Source organism: Gobius niger, assembly GCF_951799975.1.
Source record: "Gobius niger genome assembly, chromosome: 7".
Classification (NCBI taxonomy): Eukaryota; Metazoa; Chordata; class Actinopteri; order Gobiiformes; family Gobiidae; genus Gobius; species Gobius niger.
In genome coordinates, this window is record NC_136858.1 from 28,234,540 (window position 1) to 28,245,904 (window position 11,365).

The 11,365-nt window shown below is 40.8% G+C and overlaps 1 protein-coding gene across 1 annotated transcript; it reads left to right on the forward strand.

The window, feature by feature from the left end:
* The first annotated feature begins 325 nt into the window (after positions 1–325).
* Positions 326–9,228, forward strand: tsnax (translin-associated factor X). The gene is made up of 6 exons (XM_079560382.1): positions 326–589; positions 719–802; positions 885–999; positions 2,149–2,279; positions 7,315–7,436; positions 8,340–9,228. The coding sequence occupies exons 1-6, from the start codon at positions 574–576 to the stop codon at positions 8,715–8,717; spliced, it is 846 nt and encodes a 281-aa protein (XP_079416508.1). The 5' UTR covers positions 326–573; the 3' UTR covers positions 8,718–9,228.
* The last annotated feature ends 2,137 nt before the right edge of the window (positions 9,229–11,365 follow it).

Sequence of the window (11,365 nt, forward strand, 5' to 3'; positions counted from 1 at the left end):
AACAACAAATGGCACCTGATAAAGTCATCAAGAAGAGAGTGGTGGCCATTGCGTGACTGGACTGTCACAACAGGCTACAGTTACACGGTGATTACTGTTTTTATTTATTCATTCATTTTATTTTATTTCTTTAGTATTTTTTATATCCCTTACAGAACCAAGCAAATACACACATAACGGATAACGCAATAATTAATAATTAAAAAAATATATATGTTAAAGCGTGGTTGTTATTTTTATTTTTTTGTACTACATATCCCATAATGCATTTCTAACGGCTACGCAAGGCACGCAAGGTCCCTCGTAGTAGTCCTGTGATTGCCTGTCATAATAGGAAACCGATTTCTTTTTCCCCCCTGTAGAAAACGCATGCAAAATTTGTGGTTTACTATAATTTACAGTAAATCTAGCTGTTCCCGTTATCATGCTGCAGGACTAGCGACAAAATAAATAAACTTTTGCGGCTCTTTCGGATAGCTAGACCGTAAACGCGATCCTCATGTTTTCAGTTGCATGTGGAGCTAGCTTTACAGTACTTTTCAAATCTACTCAATAAACCTCAACTTTGCAGGCATGAATAAACGAGAAGGTAGGCCTAGCGTTTCATCGTATTTGATAAGCAATGTTTTTTATTCATTTTAGCACCACTTTCTGTCTATCTGGCTATTATAAATGTGCGCTTTGGAAGAACATAACATACTCTTGCTTGTGTTACCAGGAGGAGGGGGCTGCAGTAAACAGGCTGATTCAGTCAGAGACGCCAATGTAAACCCGTCCTCTCCCATTATTGCTGCTTTTAAAGGTAAATCACTCTCTGTGCATTGTGATGAGTTTACACCAGATTGTGGATTTGTAAATTGTTGTATTTTGTGCCACATTTTTAGTTTTTCAGCAGGAGCTCGACACAAAACATGACAAACATGAACGACTTGTCAAGATTAGTCGAGACGTCACCATTGAGAGCAAAAGGACCATCTTCCTTTTACACAGAGTAACCAGGTACATGTTTGTTTATGCATGGGTGCTTTTGCCTGTTCCTTTGAGTCCCGTCTCTTGATTGACTTGATGTTGCTCCTCGAAAAATAAGAGCAGACCTATGCAGACTTCAGTATTACTTATTGCTGTAAGTGCGTGTCATGAAAGCGCTTTAAGAATAGCATCCAACTTTGTTCATCTTCCTCTTACTTTGTTAAAGGAAGATGAGTGGATGCGTACCTGTCTGGTCTTTACATGTGCACTCAGTCACGCCAAAAGACCCAAGATGTTGTTATCCATCAGCCTCTCCTCTCCGCTATGGGACCAAACGGGGGTGAAGTTAGAAGCGACCAAGCTCTTCCACGTTTTCCCTATTTAAATGCGGTTACGTGAGTAGTTACACGATCCAAGTATAGTACACAAAATTAAACATGTCGATTTTCTGAGCGGATAAAAAGGGGAACTATATTGTACGGCGTAATAATACCATAGGAGCACTTCGACATCCTCGCAGTATTATCTTCACTTTACTGCCCGGACGTTGAAGTGCTCCTACTACTCTTGTAACCGTATTTATATAGGGGAAACTTGGATGAGCTCGGTGGCTTCTTACAGGACAGTAGGGCGAAATGCTGACAACATCTTTAGTCTTTTTTCGTGACTGAGCGCATGCACAAAGACCAGACAGGTACGCATCAACTCGTCTAAGCTCAGGTAAGAACATATCTCAGTATGGGAAAATAGTGGCCTGTTCCTTTTTAATGAAGCTTTAATTGTGCAGGAAGGAAAAGTAGAAGAGAAAGTAAGTAGAAAGACTGATGGTAAAATGAGAGGGTAACAACCAACCTTTACAAACTTTCACAACGTAGGCTACATTACCAAAAACGTAAGCAAATGAAACTTCGAACTTAGTTATTAGCCACAATTATATTTCAACACAGAGACTATGAATTTGATTTCCTCTTAATACTGTATTATATTTACTTTAATGCTAATACATATTGAGTTCATCATGTTTTTAACTCTACACTTTTGGGGCACAAAGGAGAATATGTGAGTTTTGCCAAAACAGTTGCAGAAATATAGATAGATTTTGGGGAGAACCTTGGAAAGACCTGGCGATCTTAATCCAAAAGTGTCTTATATCTAACACTCAAAATGCTGTTCCGTTAGTGTCCCGGATGCCGAGGAGATTCTCAATGAAGCTGATGTTAAACTGGATGCAGTAAGGCAGAAGATTGGCCTCATTGCCGACGAGCTGCGAGGGGAGGATATCTACCAGTTCCACAAAGCCTTCACACCTGGTAACCGCACTGTTCATTCATACGCCCAGCTTGTTCATATCAGCCTGCCCTGTGGTGATGATGACTAATTAGAATGTGACTCATGGTTTATGTAAAAGGCGGATCAAGTCAAACCTCCTGAAATAGAGCAAACGATTATCACAGTAGACCTGAAGTTTTGATTGTTTACAGAAGCTGCAAAGAAAGTTATTTAGTTTAGTCTCTGCAATCAACAAAGTATCGTCCCCCATGGCGTCTTATTATGTTTAACAACATGCTATATTCACCCCTATTTTCCCTGAATGGAAGTGAAGTATCTTACTCAGGAGCACAGCTGTTTATTTTTTAGTAATAGTTTAAAACAAATTCTTATAAAGGAGAAGAAAAGCACAGTCTGTACAAAAGGACAGAAAACCAGGTCCCTGTGTTAGTTAGCATGCTAGTTCCACATGCCGTTGATCGAGCCCTTTGCGATGACTAATCAGTATTCATGACTCATGTTTTATACAAAAGGTGGATCAAATCAAGTCTCCTGAAATAGTTTGCATAATCCCCCCATTGCTCCAGTGACTCAAATGAATTTACATTTTTCTGACACTATAAGTGCTGTGACTTATTATTTGCTGCGTCATGTCCGTGTGGGTTGTATTTAGCTGTCGTTGCAGTTTCCATAGTAATATAATTCCTCCATTTAAAGAGCGATATCGCTGTTTCCTAAATTGGCCCGATGCTGGAAATTTCATAATCCACTTACTGGATGTTAGATGGTTGAAAAGCGAAACATAACAGAAAGAGTTCATACCGACATTGACATTCATCTTGTAAAGAGGAATGGTCCAAGATTCATCCTGATCGATCGTTGTGAGCGTCTAATCTGTAACTGCAGAAAAGCAGTTTTTGCTGCAAAAGAAGGATCAGCCAGTTATTTAATACAAGGGATCATTTACTTATTCCACGCTGTTGTGACTTTCTCGGGTCTTTCTGCTAAATCTCTTGATAAACCCGTGTATTATTTTTTCATTGATGATAGCAAGTTGTCCAGGCAACAAAACAGCCCCACACCATGATTCTCCTGCACCATTATTAATAGAGGGTTTAGATGTTGATGCGCTCATTTTTCCTCCGCAAATGACGTTGTGTGTTCCTCCCAAACTGTTCAACTTGGGTTTGCGAAGGAGCTCTTGGATGCCCCTCTGCACTACTGGAAAAATATTCAGTGGACTGATTAACCCAATGTTTGGGTGGTATTTGTTCAAGCAGACACTGTTTAATCATTCCTGTGATTTTGATGATGATCAGACCACATTAAGTGGCCAATTTAGGCAGAAATGTGAGAAACGGTGTTCTTACTTTTTCTTGCCATTGTATTTCTCATTTCATTCTTTCATATTGGATGTCAATCAAGAAATCAAAGAGATTCAGAGGGCAAGATGTGAGCAATACTAACTGGGGCTGCAAGATTAACTAGAAATAATACAGTAATTTTAATGACTGTGATTAGTGCAAATTTTTGATGTAAAATAGTCTTTGCAAACTACAGAATGTCCTATCTAGTATCTAAAACCCATGTGACTTTTTGGCTTGCACAAGACTGAACTTCTAACAGTTAAACTTATAGAGTAACATGCATTTCAGAATGTAGATTATATTATCTTTTCTCCTCCCATCTTCATCTTGGCTTGGGACTAGCGCAACTTGTATGATGTTGCCATGCAGTTCTCACAGATTTCCAATGTTTGTATGTAATTTAACCAGAAAGACGTGCGTTTTAGTAGAAGGCGTTTGATGAAAGCCTTATTGCAATTATTATTATTATCTTTGCACTGAAACGATTATGTGATACAGCAGCAGCACTGATATGGCCCATGCCGCGATAGTCACACCCTCTTGATAAAGCTACTTTCCCACTTGCATCTATACCAGTCTCATTTAGCTTAGTCAAAACGTCTGTGAATTTTGAGGGGAAAAAACATCACCCCAAGCTAAAAAAGAGCCGTTATCTACTCTATGGGGAAGTCATTTTTAGATTGTGGCCACTTTAGAAATCTCTGCTTTCCGTAGCGACGTGACCAATGGCAGTTCCCACAAATTGGTTTCATTTTTTTTATTTTTATCATCTTTATTAGATTGAGGGTTTTCCAGATAATGATGCCTGGACGAGATGGCTCCAAGCGTGCACAGTAAATATCCTTGTGCTTTCTACGGCAGTACGTAGATGTTATGGGCTAAATTTGGAGGTTAATGGCGGTTGATAACGTGGCAGAGCGTGAGTGATAAGCTTGTGTGCCCAGGCCAAAGCAGCGTGAACAGAAGTGCAGCAGACAGAGGGTTCACCTGAAACTCAGTGAACCGGGCTTTGGTCAAACATTAATTGGTTCAAACCACATTTTGAGCCTCATTAGATCAGTAAGACACAAAAACAACAGGAAAGGAACAATAACGAAAATGATGTGCCATGTTATTCAAAACAAGGGTTAGGTTTTAGAGGCGGGGCTCCAGATTCAACATTTGGGTTGGTTTCACCTAGTTTTTCTTCTAAGAGATAAGGTAGTACTTTATTGATCTCACAGTGGAGAAATTCACATTCAGGTGCAATGGGACCTACTATAGGTACTTAAACACGTTAATTATCTATAACTATGCATTTTACATAATAAATTTCAATATGAGTATATGAAGCATTGTGTTTTTAGGCCTATTACTCTCCCATAGTAGATACAAATAAACATTCTTTTCTTATCGACACCACCTACTATATATGATGAGAATACGATTAGTTGCACTGATGCCGCCAAGGAAAAGTATTTAGTTGCACCAATGGAATTTTGAGGCGCATATGAAACTACACGGGTCAGTCTGGAGTCCCAACAGCTTTTAAAATCATGCTCATTCCTTCATTTTAAGCAAGAAGTAATTTGTCAATATCCACATTGTGCAGCACAAATTGTAAACCATTTTAGTGTTTGGTCAGTGGGGACATAATGCACTTCACCAGGTGGCATCTTAGGTTTGCAAAAAAACGTATACTATCCCCATTGTTTGCACTTTGCTTTGCAGCACTGTGTAAACATGATAATTATGATGATGATTACTTGGAAACTTTTTCTAAGTTAATGTAATGTTAATATGATTCATCTCATTCTGACCCTAACCCGGCATAAAGACTGTAAATGGCAACAAAACATAGTTAGTATTTTGTTGGTAAACTGCAAAATGCATTATCTCCCGTCATCCCAAAGAACCATGGTGTTTCCATCCTGTCGCCATGTTATTACTGTACTGCAAAGTGAGACGACCCAATTAATACTGGAATTTGATTTTGAGTAAGATTGAAAAATGCCATAACGGGTGCGGTCATTTTTAGCATGGCATTCATTGTATAGTTGTATAATATGGATCTGATGAGTTGATAATGTGAAGTCAAAGAATGCATTTGTGAGTAATGTACATTGCGGAGAGCTGAGGTAATGTTTGTTTTGTCGGTAAATGCTTCAGGACTCTTCGGACAGTCAACTCAGGAACAGCACTCCACCTGCATCAAAGCCCCTGGATAATATGCTGACTTCCTGTCAGCTCCAAACCGTCTCCAACGACCACAGCTTCACAAAAAACAATGTACATTTCAACTTTCAAGCATAACATTATTTATAGAATTGTATACCAGGGCTGCACAATTATTTGCAACAAATATTGGGAAAGACCACCCCAGACCCCAGGTTTATTTGATGCAACAACATTGGGATTAGTTGGGACTAACTTTACAAAACTATCAGGAGATTCGGCTCCAATGTTTTGACCAGGAAAAAATACTCTTGCCACCAAGTAAACCTGCCAACCCCTGATTTAAGATTTGGCCGTTCAGCCTACCTGCATCCTAAAGCGATCAACCTGCCTAGCATCTCTTGAGCTAGATCCATAGTAATGAACTACAGGATTAACCAATTGTGCATATATTTTATTAAATTTCGGATGACTGATGTGAAAAAATCTTGTCCAAATTTTACTTCTTAGCCCCCGCCTTAACTCTTCGGTTTTACCCAAGCCCAGGCCAGTGTAACACCTAATTTGAAAGCTAAGACCGTTGCGTTGTCACTTTTTTGACGTTTTTCCCCATTACTTTTTTTGTTGGGTCTTTGTCACATTTTTGACACATTTTCATTGTTTTTTGTCACTTTTTTGTTGCACTTTTTCGTCACGTTTTTGTCGCTCTTTTGTTGCATTTTCATCCTTGTTCTTGGCTCATTTTCGTTGCTACTTTGCCGCCTTTTTCCTGAAGCTTTCAGATTTGAGTAAAGCCAAACTAGAGAAAACGTGCTCGGTTCAGGTGGAGGTTAAGAGTTTAAACGGAGATGATCCACCTCCTCACTCTCGCTCTTTCTGTAACGCTGAGCCTGCTGAAAGGAGATACGAGCTGCTTTGAAGCTCCCAAAGTAAACTTCAGACACAAAGTCTTCCGTCCTGTGATTATTTGATTGTTGTTTACACTGGGGCAGAAAACAAGAGAGGGGTCATCTGAGCCCAAACTGAGACTGCTGCAGCTCAGTCAAAAGGCCGAGGCAGGAAACATGTCCGATTTCAGCCGACATCTTTATCTGAAATCTATACTCACTGCAGATACCATGTAGTGCTTTACACACAGTCTCATAGACTCACTTGACCTTCTTTACTTTGCCTTTCATTGTTTTGGAGAATATAAAAACACATGCAAATTGAGCACACTCTGGTTCCACTTTCTTCTATTTTCCATTCTACCCCTGGACTTGTAAAGAAATACTGGTATTGATTTCAAGGCGACGTGGAGGCTAAGCACATCTGACTATAGCTGACTATAATTATTTAACATGAAAAACAAAATATAAATACATTTAACAGATTAAAGTAAAATGATGCGCTTTAGGGTGATTAGCTTCTTCATTTCTTTTTACTTCCAGAACTACAGCGAGTTTTCAGGTGGCTGGATTCTGTTGAGCTCCAAACAGCGGGCGATCGAGATTTAACAGCTTAAACATATGCACTGAATCAGATCCTGTTAGCTCATTACGTGTCGTTGCTGCAGGTATCCAGGAGTACGTGGAGGCCGTTTCATTCCAGCACTTCATCCGCCACCGCAGCCTCATCAGCCTCGAGGAAATCAACGCCCGGCTCGTGTTCATGAGGACAGAGAAAGCGGATCCTAAGGTAACAAACCTGCATAAAAGAGGATCGGTCTTCAAGTGTGTACAGCACTTACAAAATGATTTGACCACTCCAAATTCATTTAAGTTTCAGAAGGACCTTTTGGCCCAGTACTGGCAGCGTCACTCACTTTAATACATTTCTCACATAAAAACACTTAAACACGCTATTTAATGCTGGTGAAGATATCTTACAATTATGACCAAGTTCAGGAGTACACAAACCCTTCGGGCCGCGACCCCCAAAATCACTCGACCAACAACACGGGAAGCCCCTGACTGTCCAATACGTATCGCAATACTCGGGGGCAAAAAGTATTGCGATACGATTTTTTGTCCAAGCCCTAGTAATGAACATATATAATCATTTTCAAAACATTTAAAATCTGGTTCAGTGATGTTTGTTTGGATAATATATTTTAATATTTGACTTCATTTCACAAAAATTTGCATGTTTTAAATTAAAAAGTACATCACATTCAATGTCATAAATGTAAAAAATATTGTTGAAATCATCTCGCGACCACCACCTCAGTGTCCCTGGGGGGTCTTGACCCTCACCCTTTTGGGGGGGTTTGAGTGAGAAAGCCTTGTTATAGGCCTCTAGCAGCGCATCCCTACAAACCATACCTTTGGTTAATTGGGCGAGTTCTTGAAATACCAATTTAAAATGGAATCAAGTTAATAAAGTGTTGTGTCTGTAATGAAGATGAAGTCCATTGTGTCAAGATTTCATTTAGGAAAACCCTGAAGAGTGAAAAAGCCAACACACTTCAATAAAACTGCAATTATTCAGACAACTTTTTGACCCAAGTGGCTCTTCCAAATAATACGCTGTAAATTCACTTCATTATTTGACACAAAGTTCCCCTCCCTTTCACTCTTAATGCTTTGGGTGACCCTCCAGGCCCCCGCTGATGCCGCCCCGTTGGCAGCCTACGTCCTGACCTTCCATGTCACCCCCTCCGATTACCTCTTGGGCGTGGCGGACCTCACGGGGGAGCTGATGCGTCTGTGCATCAGCAGCGTGGGCAACGGAGACATCGACACGCCCTTCCAGCTCAGCCAGTTCCTGCGACAAATCCACGACGGCTTCTCCTTCATCGGGAACACGGGGCCGTACGAAGTGTCCAAGAAGCTGCACACTTTGAGGCAGAGTTTGGGCAAAGTGGAGGACGCCTGCTACACCCTCCGCGTCAGAGGGTCCGAGATCCCCAAACATATGCTGGCCGACGTGTTCAGCAGCAGAGCCACCATGATGGACCCGGAGGAGGGAGTGGTTTAGGCCATACCACAATCCTGATTTTGTAATTGCTCATTTTTATTCAGGCTGGAGGTTAGGGCTGCATGGTTTTGCCAAAAAATATCTATATATGGTTTTATACATAACTAGACCCCACAGATATTGAATATTTTGTTGTTTGCAAAGAATATTATGACCTTTGTTTATTTTGTAAGGGACTGACATTCAATTTCAATCATTCTTGCAGCCTTAAGGTCGTGGCATTGACAGTTTTAAGAGTCCTATTCCATAGAATCTGAAAAGGCTATTTGTTTCAGTAGTTTAGTTCAAAGTTACATTTGCAGTGTACCTGGCAATGGTTCTCAAGGTGTGGTGTGGGTACATTTAAAATGAATAAAAATAAACACAGAATAATTCCTGTTATTCTGATTAATCTCACTGTGGACCCAAATTATACCATACACACTATTACTGTTGAAACAAATGCGTTATTCTCCTTAATGTAGATGATGAAACTTGTTTTGTACATATTTTTATCGTGATTTTGGTGCTGTTTTTCATTTTCATATTTGGCAATATTTTTGTGTATGAAACAGGTGTCACTTTAACGCTTTTTGCTAAATATCGTCGAGACCTGAGTTGTTTTGCATGAATAAAGTTCCTGTGCCAAACGCGCCGTGCTCGCCTCGTCTTTGATAAATGTGTTTATTTTCTTTTTGCTGCATAGACGACTCCTCTTTACGCTCCATCACTCAGATAATCTAAGGTGAAGCCGATTGGTTGGTGTGGCACAGTTTGGAGGTGGGATCTGGGACTTCTGCCCTCTTCAAACGGACCTCAACATGAAGTCAGTGACGCAGTCTTCTAATAATTAAGACAAAGGCATGTATTGTAAATAAAACCGAATGTAGCAGCTGCCACAAATCACACCAAAAACACCAACATGGTTATTTTCAGGTAGGATAGGTTTATGCTTTTGCATCTGCTTTGAAGAACATTTTCACATTTCCACCTGACTGAGTCATTTTGTGCGATGTCGGGCTGTATTTTACTGCCATCTAGCGGTCATAAAGTGAACATAATAGAACAAATGCAGGTGCTCGTCATATAACTAGAATATAATGATGAAGTGCATGTCTGTTAATAAATAAATAAATAAATTAACTTAAACTGTGAAACTATGATAGACTCATTACATGCAAAGTGAGATATGCCTTTATCTGTTATTTTGATTATCCATCCATCCATTTTCTTCTGCTTTATCCGGGCCGGGTCGCAGGGGCCGTAGTCTCCGCAAAGATGCCCAGACCTCCCGACCCATGCACCACCCGAGGCGACACCAGGCCAGCTCGGAGACCAGCGTGTTCTGGGTCTTCCACGAGGCCTCCTCCCTATAGGACATGCCTGGAACACCTCCCGCAGGAGGCGACCAGGAGGCATCCGAAACAGATGCCCTAGCCACCTCAGCTGGCTCCTTTCGACGTGAAGGAGCAGCGACTCTACTCCGAGCTCCTCCCGGGTGACTGAGCTCCTCACCCGATCTCGAAGGGTGCGCCCAGCCACCCTGTAAAGGAAACTCAGCGATCTTGTCCTTTCGGTCATTACCCAGATCTCATGACCATAGGTGAGGGTGGGAACGTAGATCGATCGGTAAATCGAGAGCTTTGCCCCCAGACTCCGCTCCCTCTTCACCACAACAGACCGATACAGCGACCGCATCACTGCTGACGCTGCACCGATCCGTCTGTCGATCTCACGCTCCATCCGTCCCTCACTCGTGAACAAGACCCCGAGATACTTGAACTCCTCCACTTGAGGCAAAGACTCCCCACCGACCTGATTATGATTATGACTTCCAACAGCCATAATCATCAAAATTATAACAAAGGCTTGACATGTCACTTTGCGTGTAATGAGTCTATATCATATATTAGTTCCACATTTTAAGTTGAATTACAGAAGTAAATCCACTTTTTCATGATATTCTAATTATATGACGAGCACCTGTAGATGACAACAAGCTTTATAAAGAGTATAGGTTGACGTCATAAACATGTAAAGTCTGACATCTAGTGGCGGAAACGGGAATCTTTGCCACATTTCTCGCCCAGCCCTAATTTTCCTCTTTGCCATTCAATTAGTCGCCATTATGGTGATGAGAAAATGTCAGAGATGTCAATGTTTAAAGCAATAGTGTCCCAAGTAATATTGTGAATACAACAATGCTCTACAGTAAATAAAAAACAAAAACATTTCTTTATCTTGGTTGTATCTAATTTTATTTTACCTCCAGAAGCAATTAATTTGATAGGGCGGAGGGTTAATTACGCAAGGGTATAACTTGAAGTGCTTGCTATAAGTCTAATCAAACAAACCAACAAAACAAAAACTATACAGGCCAAAGACTTTCTGCCTTGTCCAAGTGTGTGAATTTGTTTTTAGGCACCATGCGTTTCTAATATGTTCTAGTGGGATGTGATTCCTACAATGGAAACAGTAGACCAGCTGTCAACCTCCAGAGGGCTCTAGCTTTCACAGCAACTCCCCAAAACTGGGAGGGGAAAACATGTTTCATCATCAGGCGAGATTCAAAAAGTTGCTGTGGCGATTTGGATCCGAATTAGGCAAAAAAAAAGAGACGAGCTTGTTTTTGGACATCGTAGCAAACGCTGTTGGCTCTTGCCTTTTTT

Coding starts and splice junctions, on each gene's coding strand:
- tsnax (XM_079560382.1), top strand. Junction 803..884: donor CATTATTGCTGCTTTTAAAG/GTAAATCACTCT, acceptor CCACATTTTTAG/TTTTTCAGCAGGAGCTCGAC. Junction 1,000..2,148: donor CTTTTACACAGAGTAACCAG/GTACATGTTTGT, acceptor CTGTTCCGTTAG/TGTCCCGGATGCCGAGGAGA.